Consider the following 24,747-nt stretch of genomic DNA (forward strand, 5'->3'; position numbering starts at 1 on the left):
GTTCTCATTTTATGGTTTCAGGTAAATAAGTGGAGATACTGCAACTTAAATGTGAGCTCCTAGACTTGGCAACTGCTAAACACAGTTTTCAGGACTACATTAGATGCTAATGGTAGGTCTATAGGGACTAACTTTAAGCTCCATATTTGGAAATAATAAATCCTGAAGAAGCCTTAGCCTCTGAAATATCGTCATAGGTTAACAGTTTTACAGATTTATAAATGTTATAAATTAATGTGAAATAATCTGAACAACACTCTTTAAGAGGCATCCAGTCTCCTATATGCTTCTTCGATGAAAGTTAACATGTTCTTCGTCTGAGGTGAATTACGGAGAACCTCAAAGTCCTTCAGAAGAGCATTCTGGTTTGGAATTTGTTCCAAAATTTCTTTCTGTGGATACAATGTATAATTAGTTAAAAAAATCTTTTATTGAGATATAATTGACATATAACATTATATTAGTTCTGGGTGTATAACATAATAATTCAATATTTGTATATATTATGAAATGATCATCACAATAAATCTAGTTAACATCCATAACCACACATAGTTATAATTATTTTTTTTTTATGATGAGAACTTTTAAGATTTACTTTTAGCAACTTTCAAAAATACAATACATTACACTGGGCTGGAGTGAATATTGGTTGAACAATTGGTTGAACACTGTCTCATGCACCAACAGGTCACTGGTTAGACTCTGGGTCAGGGTAGGTGCCCAGGTTGTGGGCTCAATTCCCAGTAGGGGGCATGTGGGAGGCAGCCAATCGTTCTCTCTCTCTCTCTCTGCCCCCCTCCCTCCCTCTCCTTTCCTCTCTTTCTAAAAAAAATCAATAAAAACATTAAAAACATATAATACAGTATTACTAATTACCATACTGTATATTACATCTCTAAGATTTATTTCACAACTGGAAGTTTGTACCTTTTGACTACCTTTACCAATATAATTAGTTTTTAATCTTCTTATGACAAATATCAAATGTATGTTATTTAGAGAATGGCATAATAAATCTTATGTACCCATCACTCAGTTTCAATAACCATCAACTCATAGCTGTTCTCCTTTCAAATCTATATTATTCCATTTTCCCTCTGCCTATTTCATTCCTTGTATTGTAGGTGAACTATACATAGGAAAACTTCAAATTATTTTTTGAGAAGACAGAAAGACTTTCTACCACTATAAACTTTTACATTATAATATCTACTAGGGTCCTTTGATGAAAGCTAAATTATCAGTGTATAGTCTACTACAAATAAGATACAATACTATTTTATAAAGAGTTATATGCTATTGTTAGAAGCATAAACAAAAACAACGGTATGAATTTACTTTCAGAAATCAATCATAGTTATATGACCACACAAATGTGTAAAAATATATGTACAAGAGTATACTTAGCATTATCTGTAATTACAAAACTTACTCATTTCTATCAGTAACTCACAAACTATATTATACTACATCCATACAGTGGAATATTATACAACTATTGACAAGAACAAGACAAAGAAAGATGATTGAATTATAATGTCAAATGAGAAATACTTTTGTGTATATTTATAGCATGAATTCCACTTTTTTTTTTTTTAAAGAAGAAGGATATATGCTTTTAAATATTGAATTTATATATGGTGATAGTCAATATTATAAATTGGTACTTACCTGAAGTGTGGGTGCTTTGAGACTCTTCTGAGAAAGTTCTGGAACACAGAGTACCCCACTACTATCTATTTGAACTATCTAAGGAAGAAAAAGAAAGATACAGATTCTTTTAAAAGACGAATTTCTCTTAAGTTACTACACTCAAACGTTGTCTTGGTAAAATGCAAGCATTAAAAATTATACCCAGCCCTGGCCGGTTTGGCTTAGCGGTTAGAGTGTCCGCCTGCGGTCCGGAGAAACCCGGGTTTGGTTCCCGCTAAGGGCATGTACCTCGGTTGCAGTTTGTCCCCGGCCCTGGTTGGTCGTGCGGGTGGCAGCCACTCGATGTGTCCCTTTCACATCGATGTTTCCCTCTCTCTCTCTTTTCCTCTCTCTCCCTCCCACTCTATCTGTATAAAAAATGGAAAAATGTCCCCGGGTGAGGGAAAAAAAAAAAATTATACCCAGAGACTTCTGGTCAACATGGTGACATAGGTAAACGTACTCACCTCCCACAACATCAAAATTGCAACTAAACTACAGAACCACCATCATCCAGAACCGCCTGTATCGAGATGAATGGAAGTCCTACAACTATGAAATTAAAGAAGCCACATGGAGACAGGTAGGAGGGGTGGAGGCACGGATGGGCTGGTCCCACACCCACATGTGGTGGATAAAAATCAGGAGGGACACCTCGGCTGTGAAGGTCCTGAGCAGTGAGGTGTCCCTGTCCCACACAAAGCCCCCCAGCTCAGGGTTCCAGTGCCAGAAAGAGAACTCCCCATACCTTGTGGTTCCAAAATTGAGTGGGAATTGAGGCTGAGGGAGGCTGAGGCTGCTGGAGTCCCAGGCAGTGTCTCTTAAAGGCCCTGCACACGGACTTACTTGGACCCGCTCCTTCCAGGCTCCAGCACCGGGGAGGCAGCTCCAAAGGCACCAGAGGCATACGGGGAAGAACTGAGTTGTATGGCACTGGGGAGAGCTGGAGGGGCAGCTTTCTCTCAGAAAGACGTGCTGGTGGAGGCCTTTGTTCCTTTGGTGAGCCCTTCCCCCACAGGCCTGGCAAAGGGCCACCATATCTAAGACTCCAGCAATCTGGCTTACACTGTTTGAACCCCCTTGGTGATACCCTGAGACTCTGCCCCACCCAACTTTGGGAGCCACCCCAGCTGTTTCCAAAGGCTTTACCATAGGATTGGCTTGTCTTGGCTTCTGCTTCAGATTTTCCTAAATTCTAACAAACAGCATCTGGCCTGAGTGAGCCCCATACCTCTTGCTAAGTAGCCCCAGGCCTGGCACTAGAAGTAACCAGCCTTGGTTCAGAGCTTGGCTTTTCTGGGCACCTCCAAGCCCAGCACAAGAAGCAGCCATCTGCAGATCACTTTGTTGCTTATACCTGGTGGTCCCAGGTAGAACACAGGCAGTGCTCACCTTGCCCCAGAGCCAGCATACCCAGTGGACAGCTTCAGACCACATCGAAGCACCACCACCAAACCACCTGCACAAGTGACACACTCAATAAGCAGACTCAGGGGGTACCAGAGCCCTGCTGAAGTAAGTCTTGCTCTGTGTGGTGGGCCCTGTACAGCTGATCCTCCAAGGTGGTCAGAGGTCAGTGGTCACAGCCAGTCCTTGCAGCAGCTGATCAGACTGAGTAAATCCCTCCCATTGATGTGCCAACAGCAATCAAGACTCAATTACAACAGAAGGGTGGACAGTTCACACAAGGGTGCACCTTGAGGGCTCCACTGGGGTGACCAGGGAGGTTGTGCCAATGGACTTTACAGGACACCTACTACAATAGACCACCCTACAAAGCCTAAGAGACATAGCAACTCTACCTAATCCATAGAAACAAACACAGGGAGGCAGCCAAAATGAGGAGACAAAGAAACATGTTCCATATGAAAGAATAGAACAAAACTCCGGAAAAGAACTAAATGAAATGGAGATAAGCAATCAATCAGATGCAGAGTTCAAAACACTGGTTATAAGGATGCTCAAGGAACTTAGTGAGGACCTGAGGAGCATAAAAAAGGACCACTCAGAAATGAAGGGTGCACTGACTGAAATAAAGAATAATTTATAGGATATCAATAGTAGAGTAGGTGAAGCCAAGAAGCAAACCACTGATTTGGAATATAAGGAAGCAAAAAACACCCAATCAAAACAGCAAAAAATAAAAAAATATTAAAAAAAATGAGGATAGTGTAAGGAGCCTCTGGGACAACTTCAAGCACAACAACATTTGCATCATGGGGATGCCAGAAGGAGAAGAGAGAGAGCAAAAAATTAAAAACCTATTTGAAAAAATAATGACAGAAAAATTCCCTAACTTGATGAAGGAAACAGACGTACAAGTCCAGGAAGCACAAAGAATCCCAAACAAGATGAACTGAAGTAGGTCCACACCAAGACACATCATCATTAAAATGCAAAAGTTTAAAGACAAAGAGAATCTTTTTTTTTTTTATCATCCTCACCCGAGGACATTTTTCCATTCTTTGTTCAGATAGAGTGGGAGGGACAGAGAGGAACAGAGAGAGAGAGAAACATCGATGTGAAAGGGACACATCGAGTGGTCGCCACCTGCACAACCAACCAGGGCCGGGGACAAACTGCAACCAAGGTACATGCCCTTAGCGGGAACCGAACCCGGGTCTCTCCGGACCGCAGGCCAATGCTCTAACCGCTGAGCCAAACCGGCCAGGGCGACAAAGAGAATCTTAAAAGCAGCAAGAGAAAAGCTGTTAGATACCTACAACAGAGCTACCATAAGACTGTCAGCCAATTTCTTAAAAGAAACTTCCAAGATTACTCTATCCTACAAAGCTGTAATTTAGAATCAATGGATGCATAAAGAGTTTCCCAGACAAAAAAAGCTAAAGGAGTTCATCACCACCAAACCATATGTATGTATGTTTCTTTCTTTCTTTTTTTTTTTTGGTACATGCCCCTAGCGGGAACCGAACCCAGGACTCTCTGGTCCACAGGCCGACGCTCCAACCGCTGAGCCAAACTGGCCAGGTATTTATATATGTATATTAATACACATATTTATATAAAATGTTGAAGGGTCTTCTTGAAGAACAAAAATATGAATGGCAATAAATACATATCTATCAGCAATGGAATCTATAAAAATGCACAAGCAAACACAAAAACAGACTCATAGATACAGACTTTTTTTTTTTCAAATTGTGACTCATTTTTATTTTTTATTAATTAATTTTTGTTACAGATGTTTCTCCTTTTTCCCCCACTGATTCCCCCCTTCCCTCCCTCCCTGCCCTTTCCCCAGATTGTTGTCCATGTCCACTGTTCATGCATACATGCATATAAGTTCTGTGGTTTATTATCTCCCCCACCACCCCCCTCTTTAGGGGATTGTCAGTCTGTACCCTGCTTCCGCGTCTCTGGGACTACCCCATTCCTCAGACTGTTATGTTCATTATATCCCACAAATAAGTGAGATCATATGAAACTTGTCTTTCTCTGTTTGGCTTGTTTCACTTAGGATGATACTTTCAAGGTCCCGATACAGAGACCTTTTTGTAGGTTGCCAGATGGGAGGGGGATTGGGAATGGGTGAAAAAGGTGAATGGATTAAAGAAGTACACATTGATTGTTAGATTTGACAAACCTCAAAGAGAAGTGGCAGGTTGGGAAGAGATAAACCAAAGGACTTATATATGCCTAACCAATGGACCCAGACAATAATGTGAGGAAGGCAAGAGGAGGGCGGGAATGGGGAGGTATCACTGGGGGACAGACAGAAGGACATTTGTAATAAATTCAACAATAAAGTTAAAATAAATTACACCCAGAGTCTAGCAATACATTATTAAACAATTACCTGTTTTACCTTCTCCTCCTCTTCTTCCACCTCACTTGTCAGAATCTGAATTTTGTTCTTTAGGCTCTGAATATTCCCAGTCACTGACTCTGTGGTCTCTACTATTTTATCTAATTGTTCCTGCGTCAGAAAGAGAAAGTTAATGTTTTATTTTTTTAAATGTTTTTTTTTACTGATTTTTAGAGAGAGGAAGGAAGAGAGAGAGATCAGTCAGCTGCCTCCTGCATACCCCCAACAGGGGATCGAGCCTGCAACCCAGGCCTGTGCCCTGACTGGGAATCGAACCAGTGATCTTTTGGTGCATGCGATGATGCCCAACCAACTGAGCCACATCAGCCAGGGCAGAAAGTTAATGTTTTAAATAAAATATTTATTAAATAACCCCACCCCAAGATATTACTAAACATATACATATTTTTAAAGCACTTCATATATTAAAACACTGCTAGAAGAAACTGGTAAATATATTTTTGTTTTCTTCCGAAAAACAGACTTCTCAGAAACTAATTTAGCAATATAATAATACATCATAAGGAAACTTAATTTCCTGAAACAAAAAGATATACCCAAAGTACAAGAACATTTCCCCAAAAAGCTAGTAAAGCTGCTAGCATCAGAGATTCTGGAAGACCTGTGTAAATCCAGCACAGCCCAAGGGCTGATGGCTTAAAATATCCTGTGTTCTGCCTATTCATCTCAATCCCCACCACACACCCTGGCAATCACTGATCCTTTTATTGTCCCCACAGTTGTACCTTGTCCAGAATGTCATACAGTTGCATTCACATGTACATAGCCTTCTCAGATTGGCTTATTTCACTTAATGATATACATTTAAGGTTCCCTTCATGTCTTTCTGGGGCTTGATAGCTCCTTTCTTTTTAATGCTGAATAACATTCCATTGTCTAGATGTGCAACAGTTTACCTATCCATCCACCTACTGCAGGACATCTTGTGTTTTTTCCAAGTTTTGGCAATTGTGAGCAATGCTGCGACAAAGATCAGTGTGCAGCATTCTCCTGGATCATGTGGCAAAAATATGTTTAGTTTAAGAAACCACCAAATGTTTTCCAAAGTGGCTGTATGTACCATTTTAACCCGTTCCTCAGCCCTAATTTCCTATGAATTGGTTGCTGGATTTAGAGACCCCTGTCAAATACAAATATAATGTTAAACTACATGTATTAATTTCCTGTGCCTGCTATAAGAAATTACCACAACCTTGGTGGCTTAAAACAGAAGTTTACTCCCCTAGAGTTCTGGAGGGCAGATGTCCCAAATCAAGGTGTCTCAGGGCGGTGCTCCCTCTGAAGGCTCTAGAGGAGATTCATTTGTTGCCTCTTCCAGCTTCTGAAGCCACCAGCAACCCTTGTAGCTGCATCACTCCACTTTCTGCATGTCTGCACAAGATCTTTTCCTTTACGTCTGTGTCTCATAAAAACACTCTGATCTCTTGATGGACACTTGTCACTGGATTTAGGACCCACCCAAGATAATCCAGGAAGATCTCATCTGGAGATCCTGGGAAGATTCTCTTTCTAAATGTCACTTTCCCACATTTGTCTGGCCAGTGTGGCTCAGTGGTTGAAGGTAGACCCGTGCACCCAGAGGTCGTTGGTTTGTTTCCCAGCCAGGGCACATGCCCAAGGTTGTGGGCCCAATCCCCAGTGGGCCCAATCTCTCTTATCGATATTTCTATCTCTCTCTCCCTTCCTCTGTCTCATGAATAAAGAAATACGGTCACATTCCAGGGGTTAGGATTTAGATATATCTTTTTGGGGGCCACCATTCAACTCATATAGAAAGGAATAAATAAGAGCTATGACTGAAGAATTTATAATAAGAACTAAAATTTTTCATTATAAATTTAAAAAACTTAATTTTATTCTATTGCTTTGGTTATTTTCTTTGGGTATTCCTACCATACCCACATTATATCTTCTTTGCCAAACTTTTGTATTTGTCACTTTTTCTCAATACCTTTAAGAAGTAATCGTTTTGATTCTTAAAATGTTTTCCTTATTTTACCTTCTATTTATTGTAAGAATTATCTGTTGTGTTTATTTGCTTTAGCATTTCTTCTAATTTAGTCTGCATATCTGAAAGGCTTTTTCTTTGATTCTGAATTCTTTCCTGAATTCTGTAACTTCATTTTTTAGTATAGCAGTTCCTCTAACAATGTCGTTTCATTCAAACTCATTTTGTTCTATGATGAGAAAAAAAATTGCTTCCCTGCTGGGGCACCATTGTGTGGAGACTGCACACCACCCCCACATCAGTGTGGATTGTCTCCAGGTTTTGGAAAGGCACCACCAACAATAACTCTAGGCTGAGGAGGAGAAAGCAGTGGTTCTAAGTAATGCACATAGGAGAAAACTAGTGAATACAAATTCTACAAACACCTAGTTCAAAGACTCTTACGCCCAAAATGCCAACAGTGCTCCCACTGAGTAACTATCAAGCAAACCACAGACTGCTGTGATACAAGAAATATACATATTCGCTCTTTGTCCCTGGTTCCTGGCACTGAGCTTCTAAAACCCTTGTAACTTCCTAAGTGATGGCGGGGGGGATAAGAGCATATTTAGTCATAATATTTGTTTTTTGTCCTGGTTCTTGGCACAGAGCTACCAAAACCCTTATAATTTTCTAAGTGATTGGAGTAAAGAGCATTTTTGTTATTCATAGTAAGTCCTTTCCCACCTTACCTGAGTTTATGATAATGAATGACTCATAGAGGATGAGGTTGGCTGCCAGAGCAACCAACCATGTGACTAGAGGATTGGAACTTCCAGGCCTACTGCTTGATCTCTGAGCAGGCGAGAAGAGCTGGAGATTTAATCACCATGCTTATGTGATGAAGCTTCTATAAAAACTCCCAACAACGAGGGTCAGAGAGCTTCCAGATTGGTGATCACATGAAGGAACTGGAAGGATGTGCTCGAAGAAGCATGGAAGCTCCGCACCCCTTCCCACATACGGTGTCCTACACATCTCTTTTGGCTGTTCCCGAGTTGAGTCCTTTATAATAAACTGGTAATAGTAAGTAACTAGCGCTTTCCTAAGTTCTATGAGCCATTACAGCTAATTATCGAGCCTGAGGAGGGGTGGGTCACAGGAACCCGATTTGTGCTTGGTTGGTCAGAGGTACAGGAGGCTTGCACTCGCAGCTGGGATCTGGGATCTGGACAGGAGGCAGTCTTGTAGCACTCAGCCTTAACCTGTGGGGTCTGTGCTAAGTCCAGATAGTGCCAGAATTGAATTAAGATGCAGGACACCCAGCTGGAGTCTGCAGAGAACTGGAGAACTGCTTGTATGGAACAGCCACACATTTGGTGTCAGAAATGTTGAGTATAGAAAAAAAGATTTTTCCATTTAATTTATTTACGCTTTTGGCACATGGACGTCCCAATTTTAGCTGTAAAACAGAAATGTCTCCCAGTATTACAAAAATCACACTATCATTTACTATCTCTGATCCCTTTCAAGTGATTGATGGAAATATCAAATGTTAAAATAACATTTACCATCATTATACTTTAAAACCTTTTAAAATAGCCCTAGCCAGTTTGGCTCAGTGGTCAGAGTGTCAGCCCAAGGACCAAAGAGTCTCGGATTTGATTCTGGTCAAGGGCACATACTTCAGTTGTGCTTTGGTCCCCGGCCCTGGCTCGGGTCAGGGTAGTGCAGGAGGCAACTGATTGATGTGTGTCTCTCTCCATCGATGTTTCTCTCTCTCTCTCTCCCTCCCACTCTATCTGAAGATAAATAGAAAAACATCCTCAAATAAGGATTAAAAAAATAAAATAAAATAACCTTAGAGAAATCAAAGTCATAGAAACAGAGTAGGAAAGTGATTGCCAGTGGCTGAGAGGAGGGGGGAAACAGGGAAGGGATGTTAAAAGGGTATACACTTTAACTAATAACACCATATTGTGTACTTGAAATTTGCTAAAAGAGTAGTATTTAAATGATCTTATCCACACTCCTCCCCAAAAGATATATGTAAGAAATGGATGTGTTAATTAACTAGATGGGAATCCTTTCACACACAATGCACACATATATAAAATCATGATGCACACTTTAAATATCTTATAAATTTGTCAATTTTTCCTCAATAAAGCTGAAATTTAAAAAATAACCCATATTAATGTCATCCAATTGTTAGAACTAGTGCCAGTACTGAAAACATATCCTTGAAAGGTAGTAACATTGGAAGAAAAATAGACATAATTTCATTCTATGAAGAAGCCATGCAATCACTAAAAAATACCACCCTATTACTTTACAATATATGTCCAGCCAGTGTGGCTCAGTAGTTGAATGTCGACCCATGCACCAAGAGGTCCCCAGTTCAATTCCTGGTCAAGACACATGCCCAGGTCATGGGCCTGATCCTCAGTTGGGGGTGTGCAGGAGGCGGCCAATCAATCTCTCTTACTGATGTTTCTCTCTCTCTCCCTCTCATTTCCTCTCTCTCTAAAATCACTAAAGGAAAAAAAATGTATAATATATGTGGGTTTGTTGCTTAGAAACTAATCCTTCCAACATTATCTTAATTATATGAACAATTTGGAATAAGTTATTTGTAAATTCTGAAATATTAGAGATCCTTGGGGATGCATTCCTTGCATAAACTACTGCCGCCTTGTACTCACTGAATTGCTGACAGAAAGAACTAAGCACCACACCCACATACAACTTTGAAATAACAAAGGGATATGTGGTCCAATCTGTTCTGGTTTTATAATTATTTAATAAGCCCCTTAAGATCGCTTCTCTCTTGCTCTCTCTGTCTCTCGTTCTTTTTTTGGTTTGCCTGACTTTAAATTTTTTAAAAATTACATCTGACATGCAATATTATTTTATATATTTCATGTGTACAGTATAGTAGTTAGATATTTATATACTTCACAAAGTGATCTCCCAATAAGGTGCTTTTCTTAATTGTTCAAGTATCCACTAATTACAAGGCTGAAGTTCATGATGACAGCTAATGTTATTTCCCATTAGCTTCTTTAGGATAATGATTAAGAATCATGCTCTGATGTTGGACTGGCTAGGTTTGTGCTACAACTTTAAGCAGTTTGCTTCAAGTTCAGCTAGAAATGTCAGTATGTCTCTTTTTCACATTTGTAGAATGAGGATAATACAGCAACGACCTCTTTAAGTCCTTGTGAGGATGAAAGGATATAACTGTAAGTGCTAAGAACAGTGTCAAGAGCAAAGAAAGCCCTCATTACATGTTAGCTATCATAACAACAATAATGGCAGTGATTATGTTCCTGACAAATGAAATACCATATACAGGATAGAAAACGAATGTTTTCAAATTCTGCAGCACTTAGTGATGAATTCCTATGATTTGAAAATCAAAAATACTAAGTTCAGTTATAAAGTCTGGTAAGAAAAATAAAACAGCTACTTAGTCACTAATATATTAGAAATGCTTTTTTCCCCTTAATAATCCTCACCTGAGGATATTTTTCCATTGATTTTTCATAGCGTGGAAAGGAGGGAGGGAGAGAGAGGGAAACATTGATATGAGACACATCAATTGGTTGCCTCCCACATGACCCAACCAGGGCCAGGTACTGAACCTGCAACCCAGGTACGTGCCCTTGACTGGGAATCGAACCAGTGACCTTCAGTTGGAGGGGTGACGACCTAACCACTGAGCCAAACTAGTCAGGACAGAAGTACTTTTAACTTTAGAGGCCCAACGTTTAGGCAAAGTTTTGCTTCTTTAAAAAAAAATTTAATGAAAATGCCTGGTTCAACATCTAGTATTTATTACCAGAAGAATATCATAATAGTTTAAAAAATTTATGGTCTCCTCCCCCTCCCCCTAATTATGGACTCCCTGTCCATCTCATACCTGCAATAATGCCAGACCTTCCTCATTAGCTCTGTGACGTATTCTCTCCTTTTTCAGTAGACCTGACACATTAGTTAAATCTTTCAGCTTTGGGGGAGGGACTTTTAGGGTTTCACATAGTTGTAGCAACCTTAGGGATAGAATAAAGACACAATTATTAGTTTATTTTTTGAGTACCATTGGTATTATTTTTGTTTTGTTTTGAAATACTGTTATCTTTGTTGTGCCCTCATATTCCCAAGGGATATAATCTTTTTTTTTTTAAACTTTTTTTCCTTTATTGATTTAAAAAGAGAGGAAGTGAGAGGGAGAGAGCGATAGATACATCGATGAGAGAGAACATGGACTGGCTGCCTCCTGCATGCCCCCCACTGGGGACTGGACCCACAATCTGGGCATGTGCCCTACTGGGAATCCAACCAGCAACCTCTTGGTGATAGGTTGATGCTCAACACTGAGCCACACTGGATGGACCCAAGGGATATAATCTTTTATTAACAGTGGGTTACCTTAGCAGTAAGTCTCCTCAAAAAAGCCCTGACAATCATTTAACCTTACATTTTATTAATATTTACTTCAAATCATGGGGGCACTTAAGGTCCTTCATAAAAGGAAACTTTTCTACTTTACACATTTAATAATTACTTACATGTATTTTAATATAAAAAATTTCTTTGTGTCTTCTAAATGTGTTTCCTAGACTATTCCAGTACATAAGTCTATTACTTATTGTGAATTATTGGTTAAGAGGTGAAATACTACTCTCTAAGTCTTAACAATGAGCCTGGATTCTAAATCTCAGTTGTTTTAGAGAATGTGACTAATAAAATTATTTTAAAGAAAATTGAGTCCCATAGACTTTAAGGCAAATAAAACAATAAGCTTAAAGTGCTTTTTTCTAAAGTACTATCAACATGAATAGTAATCAATATTAAAGTTAAAAAATCCTCCTTCACATTGGATTGATTAGAGCACCAATAGAAACTGACTTATCACTCCTTCACTTCTAGCAGAGAGCAACACAGCTTTCCAATATTTGATTCTTGAATTTCATAGTAGAGAAATATAAATTTGATTACTTCCACCCAATAGGAGCATTTTGGGGTGCTAAAAAGTTCTACTATTGAATTTGAACAACAGTGGAACCCAAGACTTATCTTCCTGGGGTCTTAATCAAAATATTTTTGTAAAGTAAAAAGTAGGCAGTAAAACCCCCCACCAATCATAATTTTCATTAAACTGTAAGGATGAACTTCAGTTATCCAGGAAATCATTATTAACGCATCACATTTAAGCATAAATACTGTCTGTATAATCTTCCCAAGAGGAAAACATTTTTGATTTCTTAACTAGAATGAAGTTTCTGTTTAGTTTCTTCTAAAAGTTTTTTTTTTCCCCAATTTATTTTGTTTTAGTTTATTTTTTGTGGTATGTGCCTCTAGCAGGAACTGAACCCGGGATTCTCTGGTCCGCAGGCTGATGCTCAACTGCTGAGCCAAACTGGCCAGGGCTTTCTAAAAGTTTATTAAGTCAATTCTGTGGAAGGGTCATCTACTGTTTCAATGTCTTAAATAGTTGTCAGATTTCCAGGATTCTTTTAAAATCTAATTAAACTAAAAGTATAGCATGAATACACCCCAATTACCATTTATAACATTGTTTCTGTAAGATAACTTTCCTAAAGCATGTTCCTCTAGAAACTGTAGGGGCTAATCACTTTATTTGATTAGCAACCCTGTTTGATCATGGGGGTATGTATATGACACCGTCTCTATCAATCTTAACAGTCTTGCCACAAAATCAGTCCAAATACAGGCATATCACCTAAGCTGGGCCAATCACAGTCCATTTTCTAACTGAATTTTCCAACTGAAGCTAAGAGGATAAGTGTTTTCTTTCTCCTCTTTCTTCACAAGGTTGAAAGATATATAGGGAGCTGTCTATGTTTACAATTTTAATCTAGTGAGGACAAACTGTCTAAGAGAAAAAAGCCAAAATGCTGACAGAAGCAGAGAGGAGACTAATATATGAAATAAAGATACCCTGTGATAAATACCAATTTGGGAGATGCTAAGTTAAGCAAAATAAAATAGATTTATTTACTGCAGGACTTTTAATATGCTAATGTACCCAAACATTATTCACTATATATCACTTTTATTCAATGAGCATCTTTAAGAATAAATGTTCCAAATATACTTTGAGAAATGTTGCTACAGGAAAATTTATACAGAGATCCAATTAAAATATATTTGCTAAGGCTGTGTACACTGCTGTTTTAGTAAAAGGGAAAGTATCTTGAGTATTGTTATTTTGGGAATGGTAAAATTCCCAAAATTTCTGAAATTGCAAGTGAGTTGCAAGAGCAAACATGAAGAGAAAACAGGCAGTCTTTGAAATATGTCTCCATGGCTGCTACATGATGAAGAGACAGCCTATATGTTAACAGAATTTAATCTTTTCTGATGACCCAGGGTGATCACAGTGAAGAGCAGCTATTATGTACTATGATAGTCTCATTAACACACCAAACATGATTATTTATCCTATATTAAACAGACCATAAATAGGGGGACTTCTGGTCAAGATGGCGGCATAGGTAAACACGGTACTCACCTTCCCCCACAACCACATCAAAAATACAACTAAACTGTCCGGCTGGTGTGGCTCAGTGGTGGAGCATCGACCCGTATACTAAGAGGTCCTCAGTTCGATTCTCGGTCAGGACACGTGCCCAGGTTGTGGGCCTGATACCTAGTGGGGGGCATGCAGGAGGTGGCTAGTTGATGTTCTCTCTCATCGATGTTTCTATCTCTTTCTCCCTCTCCCTTCCTCTTTCTCTAAAATCAATATAAAGAAAAAAAAATTACAACTAAACTATAGAACAACCATCTATCAGAACCGCCTGAAATCGAGCTGAATGGAAGTCCTACAACTACGAAATTAAAGAAGCCACATCAAGATTGGTAGGAGGGGTGGAGGTGTAGACAGGCTGGTCGCACACCCACGAGTGGCAGATAAAAACCAAGAGGAATACTTTGCTGGGAAAGTCCTTCCTGGGGAGTGAGGGGTCACCGTCCCACACCAGGCCCCCCACCTAAAGGTTCCAGTGCCAGGAAGAGAAGTCCCTATGACTTTTGGCTGTAAAAACCAGTGGGAACAGAGGCTAAGGGAGTCTGAGGCTGCTGGAGCCCTAGGCACTTCCTCTTAAAGGGACTGGGCACGAACTTACTCGAACTCCCTCCTTCTGGGCTCCAGTGTTGGACAGCCAGCTTGAAAGGCACCAGATATATGGGGAAGAAATGAGTTGTTTGGCATTGGGGTGAGAGCTGGAGAGGGGGCTTTCTCCTGGACAGACTTGCTGTCAGAGGCCGTTGTTCCTTTGGTGAGCTCTTCCCCTATGGGGCAGGCAAACTGCCACCATATCTGGGACTCCAGCAACCTGGCTTACACAGTTTGCCCTGCCCTGGTGATTCCCTGAGGAATCACCCAAGCTGTTTCCAATGGCTTTACCATAGGATTGGCCTATCTTGGATCCTGCTTCAGATTTTCCTAATATCTCTCAAACAAGCAGCATCTGGTTTCAGTGAGCCCCATCTCTCTTGTTAAGTGGCCCCAAGCCTGGCACTAGAAGCAGCCAGCCTTGGTTCACAACTTGGCTTTTCCTGGGCACCTCCAAGCCCAGCACAAGAAGCAGCCATTGGCAGATCACTTTGTAGCTTATGCCTGGTGGCCCTGGGTAGAACACAGGTAGTGGCTGACCTGGCCCCAGAGCCAGCACACCCAGTGGACAGTTTCAGACCACGTCGAAGCACCACCACCCAACCGCCTCCACAAGCGACACCCTCAATGAATGGACTCAGTGTGTACCAGAGCCCTGCTGAAGTAAGTCTTGCTCTGTGTGTTGGGCCCTACATAGTTGATCCTCCAAGGTAGTCAGAGGCCAGTGGTCAGTGGGCACTGCCAGTCTTTAGAGCTGATCAGCCTGAGTAAATCTCTCCCATTGACATGCCAACAGCAATCAAGACTCAATTACAACAGAAGGGTGTACAGTACACACAAGGGGTGCATCTCGAGGGCCCAGCTGGGGTGATCAGGGAGGCTGTGCCACTGAATCCTACAGGACACCTACAACAATATGCCACCCTATGAAAAGGAACCTCCATTTGTGACTTGCCACACGATGAAGAACAGTAATATTCTAGAAAATTGCACTTGTTGCTTGTGCAAATAATGTAATATGATATATGAAAAATATAGAAACGGATAAATAAGAGTGGTGAACTGTTAACTTCAAATTGTTCAAAATGAAGTTGAAGGGAATTAAAACTGACAAAATATTTTTCAAATCCCAATCAGAAAGTGAATTACAGAAAGAGGCATTTTGTCACATTCAGATTCTTCCTTACAAATTCTACTAAAGAACTCAGAAGTGCATATAACAGCAGTTTAGGACAGAATATATATTCCCAAATTGTTCCTCTTTTCCAAACAATAAAAACCCCAAGTGAAAAAACTTTTATATTCCACAATGTCTGTTCTGCAACACGGTGACAGATTAGACCTTTACTAAATATGTTTTAAACATTTGCTAATGCATAACTATATTACCTTTTCTTCAGGCAGTTGAGATGATATTGAATCTGTTCATTTTCTCTACCTTTGTTACTCAAAATTGCTCTAGAAAAGAAAAAGAAAGATTGAGTAAATATTAGTTTGCTTCTTTCCTAGACAGGAAGAATCAATCACTTTACTTTTGTATACATTTTAAGCAGAGGTACAATCAAAGTTATTTTTATAATATTATTGTATTTAATTTATATGCCTGACTCTTCTGATGGATTTTAGCTCCTTGATGGCAGAATCCTTATTTTCTTTGTATCCCCTCTAGCGTGGTAACTTCCATATAAAGTGTCAATTTGAATTCAACTTCTTCTTAAAGTGTCCATATTAATAGAACATGTTAAAAGTAATTAGATCAGGTCCTACAGACTTTATTTTTATTTCCTTGATGGAATACTAAGTTTCTGAAATTAACAAAGACTTTTTTTGTTAAGACTAATGCCATTAAAATATATTAAATATATTTTCTTCTGAAAGAGTAAAACATCCAATCACAATATAATACATAATAACATTTGAAAGAATACTGTCAATAGAAAACTTAAGTAGAAATCAAGGGTTAAATGGGCCCTGGCCCATGTGGCTCAGTTGGTTGAGCACAGTCCCATGCACTGAGAGGTCATCGATTTGATTCCAGGTCAGGGCACATGCCAAGGTTGCAGGTTTGATACTCAGTAAGGGGTATGAAGGGGTATGCAAGAGGCAGTGATCGATGTTTCTCTCTTATAGATATTTCTTTCTCTCTAAATTCAATAAAAACATATTTAAAAAAAGAATTAAATGGAAAAATTTCGTACTCACATTATTATTGTTTCCATCATAGTTTGCAAATGCTTTCTGCTATTCTTTGAAAGAGGTTGCCAGGTTTTTCTCTTGCTGGATGTTATCTTTACCTGTTTCAGATTGGTTTGCTCTGTTTGTCCTGTCTCTGGTGAAAGAAAAGACTCTGATCAGTCTAGAAGTTTGTATGTTTTCACTTAAAAAGTGAGTAAAGTATAAATTTATCTAAAAAACCTAATGGAATTAAGGGAACCAAAATATTATAAAGCTATATAAACTGTTTAATTTCCTCTTTATTACACAGCCATAACATGCCAGGTGCCGAATATGAATATGCTATCTATTTTCATGTTAATTAAAATAATATTAACATACTATAGATATACCCAAGACAATTTTATTTATTTTTTTTATCCTCACTGGAGGACATTTTTCCATTTTTTGTTCAGATAGAGTGGGAGGGAGAGAGAGGAAGAGAGAGAGGGAGAAACATCGACGTGAAGGGACACATCGAATGGCTGCCACCCGCACGACCAACCAGGGCTGGGCACAAACTGCAACCAAGGTACGCGCCCTCAGCGGGAACCGAACCCGGGCCTTTCCAGACTGCAGGCCAATGCTCTAACCACTGAGCAAAACCGGCCAGGGTTACCCAAGACAATTTTAAATGAAAAACCATGCTACAATTATTAGGATTCAGAATAAAAGTATGGTTCTTAGAAATGACCTGAATTAAAGAGTTCATTCATTAAGACTAGAAAACTGTTTCTACTAAATGTTGGATGGAAACTGTAACAACAGATTAACCAAACCATAGACAGTGGATGGTAGATTGCTAATTGTTCTACTTACAAGGGATAAACAAAGATGATATACTATTGGCTCACATGAAGATTTGTTTTGGAGAGAAAGGAGATGAATGAAAAGCATCATAAAAGCAGAAGTACTGTGCACTATGGGAGTATAAAACCAGATGATGTAACCTGGTCTAGGGTAAGGAAAGGTAGGGAATTCTTCCAGGAAAAGGTGATATTTAAGTAAACATGAATACTCCAAACTAATTTACTCCAAATAAATCAGATAGTGGTTCCAAACTAATCTATACAGTGGTGGCAGAATCTTGAAAAAAAAGCATTAGGTGTTTCTATATATCACGGATTAGTAATAATTTAGACTGTGAGACACTTTTCCTCTAGTTCCTATGAATTTTAGAACCCTTCACAATATTTTGCTAGCCATGGTAAATAAAATTTCAATTGACCAAAATAACTGACTAACAAGTACTTACTCTTGCAAGAATGAGAATGCTGTTGTTTGTTACTATCTTTTGCTTCTGCAGAACTCATAACAAGATGCTGATAATTTTTTCGAATATAGGTAGCTTGAGAAAGACCAGTTAAACAAGATATAGAAAAGAAATACCTTCAGAAGACAGATGCTTTGGATGATTTTTCTTCTTCTTCACTGTGTTTCTAACCTAGAGGGAAAACACATGCACATACAAAGACAGAATTGAGCATCAGATAAAAAGATTTTGCTCTGGTAATAGACTTGTCATATATGTTGAACAGTATTCATATACCTTCTGGCTAGGTAGAAAAAGTATATTGCCACTTCTACAGGCAAAAAGTATTCTACTATACTAAAGCAATTCCTGGACAATGGTGATAATGTATACAGAATGTCCTGTGCTATTAAACAATGTTAAAAAAAATTATTACTCATTTTGATAGTGAAATAGTGTTACATACATTACCTGCAAAATAAAGAGGCACTGCCCAATACAGGGTAAAATATAGAAAAAAATTGTTGATTATTTAGTCATTTATTCTCCCATAAAACTAATTTTTTACTGTTTTTTTAATACTCACCTGAGGACATTTTCCCATTTTTTGTTCAGATAAAGTAGGAGGGAAAGAGAGGAAGAGAGAGAAACATCGATGTGAAAGGGACACATCGAGTAGCTGCCAGCCATACAACCCAACCAGGGCTGGGGACAAACTGCAACCAAGGCACGTGCCCTTATCGGGAACTGAACCCGGGTCTCGCTGGACCACAGGTCGATGCTCTAACCACTGAGCCAAACCGGCCAGGGCTTTTTTACTATCTTAAGAAAAATCTCCTCTACCAACTGTCATAGATTGTCTTGTCTTTTAACATATGGATGCCATAAAATTTGTACACTTTATTCTTAGTCACCCATTTAAACACTTTAGCAATACCTTATGACCCATTCCTCTCCAAAGAATTCTCTGATCAGTATCTTCAGAATTGAAGTAAACAAGTTTTATCTGAGAACTTTTACAAAGCATGCTGTAATAGCTCCTAAATAACAATATGAATTACTACAGTTTGCAGTAAAGATGACCTTTAGTCTTCAGATACTTCCTTCAAGAGAATGGATGATATTTATGGATGAAAAAAATTCTACTAGGTATTTTCATTACCTCTTTCTCTGATAACTCCACTTCCTCATCATCAGTTTTTCGTTTTGGATTTCTTTTTAACTGCTGAAACCTTTTCTTGGAAGCATTTGCTTTGCTAGACATCTTGATCTAAACAGAACAATTCTAAAAGTGCTTCAAAAAATCTGTAAAAACAAACAGGACACAGAAAAATGCTTAAGACTTGCATAATATTTTGTTTAAAAGACAACCAATACCTATAAATGTTCCAAATTGGCCTTTTAAACATTTAAACATATTTAAAAACAAATAACATTAGTTCTTATTAGAGTAAGGGTATCTAATTCAAATTTCATTCTTAGAAATTTCTTCCATTGGTATGGCTTTTAAAAACCACTTTAAAATGCTTTTGCATCTCTAACTTTATACTTCCTTACCCAATCACATTGTTTCCATGTTTAAGTCCAAGAAAATGGAACTATAAAGTGTTGAATTGTCTTACTCCGGCCACAGATAACTGTACTAACTATTATTTCACAGATACCATTCAGGCCTTCTTGTTTTAAGCCTAAGGAATTTATCATTCAACTTATGCCAAGGATAGAGGGAGACAATTTTTAGAATTATACCATGGATCTGTGTTGTGCAGCTTCATGTGGTAAATTCACTCATAAAGATTTCAGCTCTATGACTCTGAGTTATGTGCATTTTAACAAGATTACAGAAGTATATTGATTTCTCTCTACCCCCACAAATTAAAAAACAGATACAGGAGTGGGGTTGTCAATGACAAAATTTAGAATAACTCTTTTTCTCTATCTAATAGTCCTTTATCACCAAACTCATTTCTGCTAAGAGGAACAGAGGAGTAGGATATTTATTCTTTTTCTTTTTTTAAAGATGTTCTTCTGTTTATTAAAACAATATTAGTGTCAGTTTCTGTGCTCTAGGCACTAGGGATACAGAGGTGACCAGAACACAACTCTGCCCTCAGAGACCACGTTAAATGTAGTCAGGAGAGACAGACACAGATCCAATAGATGAGCCGACGTGCAATGTCATGTCAGTGATTACGTTTCAGTTTGGTGCCATGGGCTTAGCATTAAGGACACTGTTTTTGGCCTGTTGGCTTGTTCCTTTTTTTTGCATATTATTATTTATTTTATTTATTTATTTTTGTTACAGATATTTCTCCTTTTCCTCCCATTGATACCCCTCCCCCTCCCTCCCTGCCCCGTCCCCAGGTTTGTTGTCCATGTCCACTGTTCATGCATACATGCATATAAGTTCTGTGGTTTATCTCCCCCCCGCTCCCTCTTCTGGGATTGTCAGTCTGTACCCCACTTCCACATCTCTGGGACTACCCCGTTCCTCAGACTGTTATGTTCATTATATTCCACAAATAAGTGAGATCATGTGCTATTTGTCTTTCTCTGCTTGGCTTGTTTCGCTTAGCATATACTCTCCAGGTTCCTCCATGTAGTCTCAAAGGATAAGAGATCTTTCTTTCTTACAGCTGCATAGTACTCCATTGTGTACCTGTACCACAGCTTTTTTATCCATTCATCTACTGATGGACACTTGGGCTGTTCCAGATCTTAGCTATTGTAAATAGTGCTGCTATGAACATGGAGGTACATATATTCTTTCTGATTGGTGTTTCAGGCTTCTTAGGGTATATTCCTAGAAGTGGGATCACTGGGTCAAATGGAAGTTCAATTTTTAATTTTTTGAGGTAACACCATATTGTTTTCCATAGTGGCGGCACCAGTCTGCATTTCCACCAGCAGTGTACTAGAGTCCCCTTTTCTCCACACCCTCGCCAACACTTGTTGTTTGATGATTTGTTGATGGTGGCCATTCTGACAGGTGTGAGGTGATACCTCATTGTTGTTTTAATTTGCATCTCTCTGATGTTTAGTGATGTTGAGCATTTCTTCATATGTCTCTTAGCCATTTGTATGTCCTGTTTGGAGAAGTGTCTATTTAGGATATTTATTCTTGCATTAGGCCATAAGGAATAGGTAGCCAAAAGTTAGGTACAGTATGCATGGATATATATAGATAAACACACACACATAATGTGTGGTATATACATTATATGTATATTTTTTAGCATATACAGCTAGATATGTAGATAAATCAGTCACCATTCTTTTCCTAAAAATTCAGAGTTAATTATATTAATAAAGTTTAAATATAATGCAGATTCAGACACAGACAATAAAAGAGGTATCCTGGATAAATCTATTCCCTTAAATTAAAAAAAATTTTTTTTCCATTATTGATTTTAGAGAGAGAGGGGAAATGAGAGGGACAGATAGAAACATTGATAAGAAAGAACATAGATTGGCCGCCTCCTGCATACCCCACTCTGGGGATGGGGCCCACAACCTGGGCATGTGCCCTGACTGGGAATGGAACCAGCGACCTCTTGGTGTATCGGTCAATGCTCAACCACTGAGCCATACCACCTGGGCTCAAATTTTAAAAGGAAGTTTAAGCTTTCCCCCACTCAGTTACTAAAAGCAGTGGAAGCTAAAGTACATTTCACCCTGCTCTTAAAAAATGTGGTACCTTACTCTACAGCGAGTCTACTATGTTTTATTCCTGAAATGCCTAATTCTCTCAACTTTACATCCATGCTCTTATACTTCCCCCTACTTAAAAACCAATCCATATGAGCGTTTTACCTGTGGACCTCTCCTAGAAGGGCTGCCATGTACAGTCCAGGTTGCTCACTAAAAATGAGTATCCAAGTGAGGAAGAAATGAGGGCCACTCTTTAGTCCTCACTCCATTTGGCAGCTTAGAAATGGTGCAAATTCCTTTTCACTCCTGTTATTATTATTTCTTTTTCTTTATCGATTTGACAGAGAGAGGAAGGAAGAAGAGAGAGAGAGAAACATCGATGAGAGAGAACATCAATTGGTCGCATCCTGCATGCCCCCCACTGGGGATTTGGCCCATAACCTGGGCATGTGTCCTGACTGGGAATCGAACCAGCAACCTCTTGGTGCATGGGTCGATGCTCAACCACTGAGCCACACTGGCCAGGTCTTCACTCCTATTACTGACATGGGAAGTCTATTTCCCCTTGTCTTAAATCTTGACAAACTCTACAACTATTAAGCAGAAAATAGTAGAAATAATTCTGTACCAGTTTATCGGCCCCAAAATGAAGAGAATGGCAGCTGCAATGTTCTCCTGCTTGGAATATTTGCTCTGGAATCTAACTACCATGCTATGAGGAAGGTCAACATGGAGAGCCACTGATGTCCCAGGCAAAAGCCCCAGCTGAACTCCCAATAGTCAGCACCAACTTGCCAGTCTGGTGTACGTACCTGAGCCAATATGCTGCAGCTGACACTACATGGAAAAGACACGAGTCAGTCCTACCAAGTCGTTTCCAGTTTCAAATTCTGGAACCAAATAGTAAACTAAAAAAAAAAAAAAAAGATTTTAGAGAGGGAGGAAGGGGGTGTGTGTGTGGGGGGGAAGAGACAGAGAGAGAGAGAGAAAGAAAGAGAGAGAGAGAGAGAGAGAGAGAGAAAGAAAGAGGAGAAACATCGATGTGAGAGTGATAACATCAATTGGTTGCCTCCCTACTGTGCCATGACCAGGAATCAAACCTGCCATCTACCGATACACAGGATGATAGTCCAACCAACCGAGCCACACTGGCCAGGGCATGGCTTTTTATTTATTTAATGAAAAAAAAAAAAAATTCTTTCCCCAAAACCTGTCTTAACATCCAAATTCTTTACTATGCCATTTAAAGTCCTTAATAATGCAGCCCTGCCTAGCTTTCCACACTTCTCTCCCACTACTTTCGAACCTCCCTCTCTGGCTAGATTTGATCCTTTCCTGAACACACTTTAAGTAATGCACACACTATACCCTCTACTGGAGCCATGCTCTCCTGTGTCTTTGCCCACCCTCTCTGATCATGAGCCACCTGCTTCTCAAAGCCTTTCTAACCACCCCACTTCATTGTTTTCTAAAAGTGTGTGGTCTCTTATGGTTTCTGACTTTCAGGTGGTATTTATTTACAGTTTAGTTGTTAATCATTTTTTCTTGATAGTTATTCAATAATGTTATTCAGTACTACTCCGAGTTTGAGACACAAATTGTTATAGTCCCTTTAAGCATAGAAATTTAGAGTATTCATTTAGAAACATTTATAGAAATTTGCCAACAATTTTGTGTATATTGAATCTGATTATAAAACAAATGGCTTTGTTTTTTTTCTTTTTAAATTTCACTTTTCTAAAAAATAAACTTTATTTTTTAGAGCATTTTTAAGTTTACAGCAAAATTGAGCAGAACTAAGTACAGAGAATTCCAATATACCCCTGTACCTTCTCCCACCACCACCATCCCACATCAGAGTGGTACATTTGCTACAGTCTATGAACTTACATTGATACAGCATACCACCCAAAGTCTATAGTTTACATTACAGTTTGTTTTTCATGTTATACATTCTATGGGTTTGACTGATAATTCACTTTTATCTAAAAAATATTTTTATTGATTTTAGAGAGAGAGGGAAAGGGAGGGAGGGGGAGGGAGGAAGAGAGGGGGAGAGAGGTGGGGAGAGAGAGGGAGGGAGGGAGAGAGAGAAACATTGTTATGCTATTCCACCCATTTATGCATTTATGCATTCACTGGTTGTTTCTTGCATGTGCCCTGATGGGACTGAACCCGAAACCTTGGTGTATAGAGACGACACTCTAACCAACTAAGCTAGCTGGCCAGGGGTAGTAATAAAAGTCTTTTTAAAAAATCTTCACCTGAGGATACTTTTCCATTGATTCTTTTTTAGATAGAGAGGGAGGGAGGGAGGGAGGGAGGGAGAGAGAGGGAGAGAGAGAGAGACATCGATGTGAGAGAGACACATCAATTGGTTGCCTCCCATATGACCTCGACTGGGGTGGGTATTGAACCCATAACTGAGGTACAAGACCTTGACCAGAATTGAACCTGTGAGTCTTGGGTCCATGGGCCATCTGCTAAGCCAAACCAGCCAGGGCAGTAATTCACTTTTAATTGTAATTTACAAAAGTATCAGTTAAAAATGTAAAAAACCCACAAAATTTGAGAAGCACTGTTTTCACTGACACCTACTTGAAGCAATAAACGATAATACATCAAGTTTGTCAACCACTGCACTGTTAACATTTGGGATGGAATAATTCTTTGTTATCCAATGCACTGTAGGATGTTTAGCAGCATCCTCAGTTATGACAACCAAAATTGTCTCCAGACATCAAATTTCCCCAGCAGTGAAATTGCCCCAGGTTGGGGAACCACAGCCAAAAGCGAGCCAAGGATGAGGATAGTAAATTGCCCAGGTTCCAAATTTATTGGCCAAATAAATTTAATCACTTTCCACATTGGTAAAATGGGTTAATAAAAGTACCAAATTTGTGAAGCAAAAATTTTGTACAGAATACATAAAGTGCCTAGAACAATATCTGGGGCATAGCTCATACAAAAAGGAATAGAAATTATAGATCCACAGGAAACCACAGCCTAGTGGT

The 24,747-nt window shown here is 39.1% G+C and overlaps 1 protein-coding gene across 3 annotated transcripts; it reads right to left on the minus strand.

The window, feature by feature from the left end:
* Positions 1-245: 245 nt before the first annotated feature.
* Positions 246-23,720, minus strand: CENPQ (centromere protein Q). Of its 3 annotated transcripts, XM_036248558.1 has the most exons (11): positions 23,624-23,720; positions 22,546-22,641; positions 21,896-22,060; positions 19,245-19,387; positions 18,220-18,274; positions 16,819-16,945; positions 16,006-16,074; positions 11,395-11,524; positions 5,513-5,632; positions 1,675-1,752; positions 246-392 (listed from the first exon to the last, which is right to left on the minus strand). In XM_036248558.1, exons 4-11 carry the CDS (start codon positions 19,344-19,346, stop codon positions 261-263), a joined length of 813 nt encoding a protein of 270 aa, XP_036104451.1. In that variant the 5' UTR covers positions 19,347-19,387; positions 21,896-22,060; positions 22,546-22,641; positions 23,624-23,720; the 3' UTR covers positions 246-260. The 3 variants fall into 3 exon arrangements, with proteins under 3 accessions (XP_036104451.1, XP_036104452.1, XP_036104450.1); XM_036248559.1 differs by lacking the exon at positions 21,896-22,060 and having other exon boundaries at positions 16,819-16,939; XM_036248557.1 differs by lacking the exon at positions 21,896-22,060.
* Positions 23,721-24,747: the final 1,027 nt, after the last annotated feature.

This window comes from Molossus molossus, unplaced genomic scaffold (genome assembly GCF_014108415.1).
Source record: "Molossus molossus isolate mMolMol1 unplaced genomic scaffold, mMolMol1.p scaffold_m16_p_8, whole genome shotgun sequence".
Taxonomy (NCBI): Eukaryota; Metazoa; Chordata; class Mammalia; order Chiroptera; family Molossidae; genus Molossus; species Molossus molossus.

Bases quoted from the DNA above. Each gene is read 5' to 3' on its own strand.
- CENPQ (XM_036248557.1), bottom strand. From the start codon at position 19,346: ATGTCTAGCAAAGCAAATGCTTCCAAGAAAAGGTTTCAGCAGTTAAAA. The intron at 18,275-19,244 runs GTAATGAAAATA...TTTTCCCTCTAG, and splicing joins TGGAGTTATCAGAGAAAGAG to GTTAGAAACACAGTGAAGAA. The intron at 16,075-16,818 runs GTGAGTACGAAA...TTTCTTTTCTAG, and splicing joins ATGATGGAAACAATAATAAT to AGCAATTTTGAGTAACAAAG.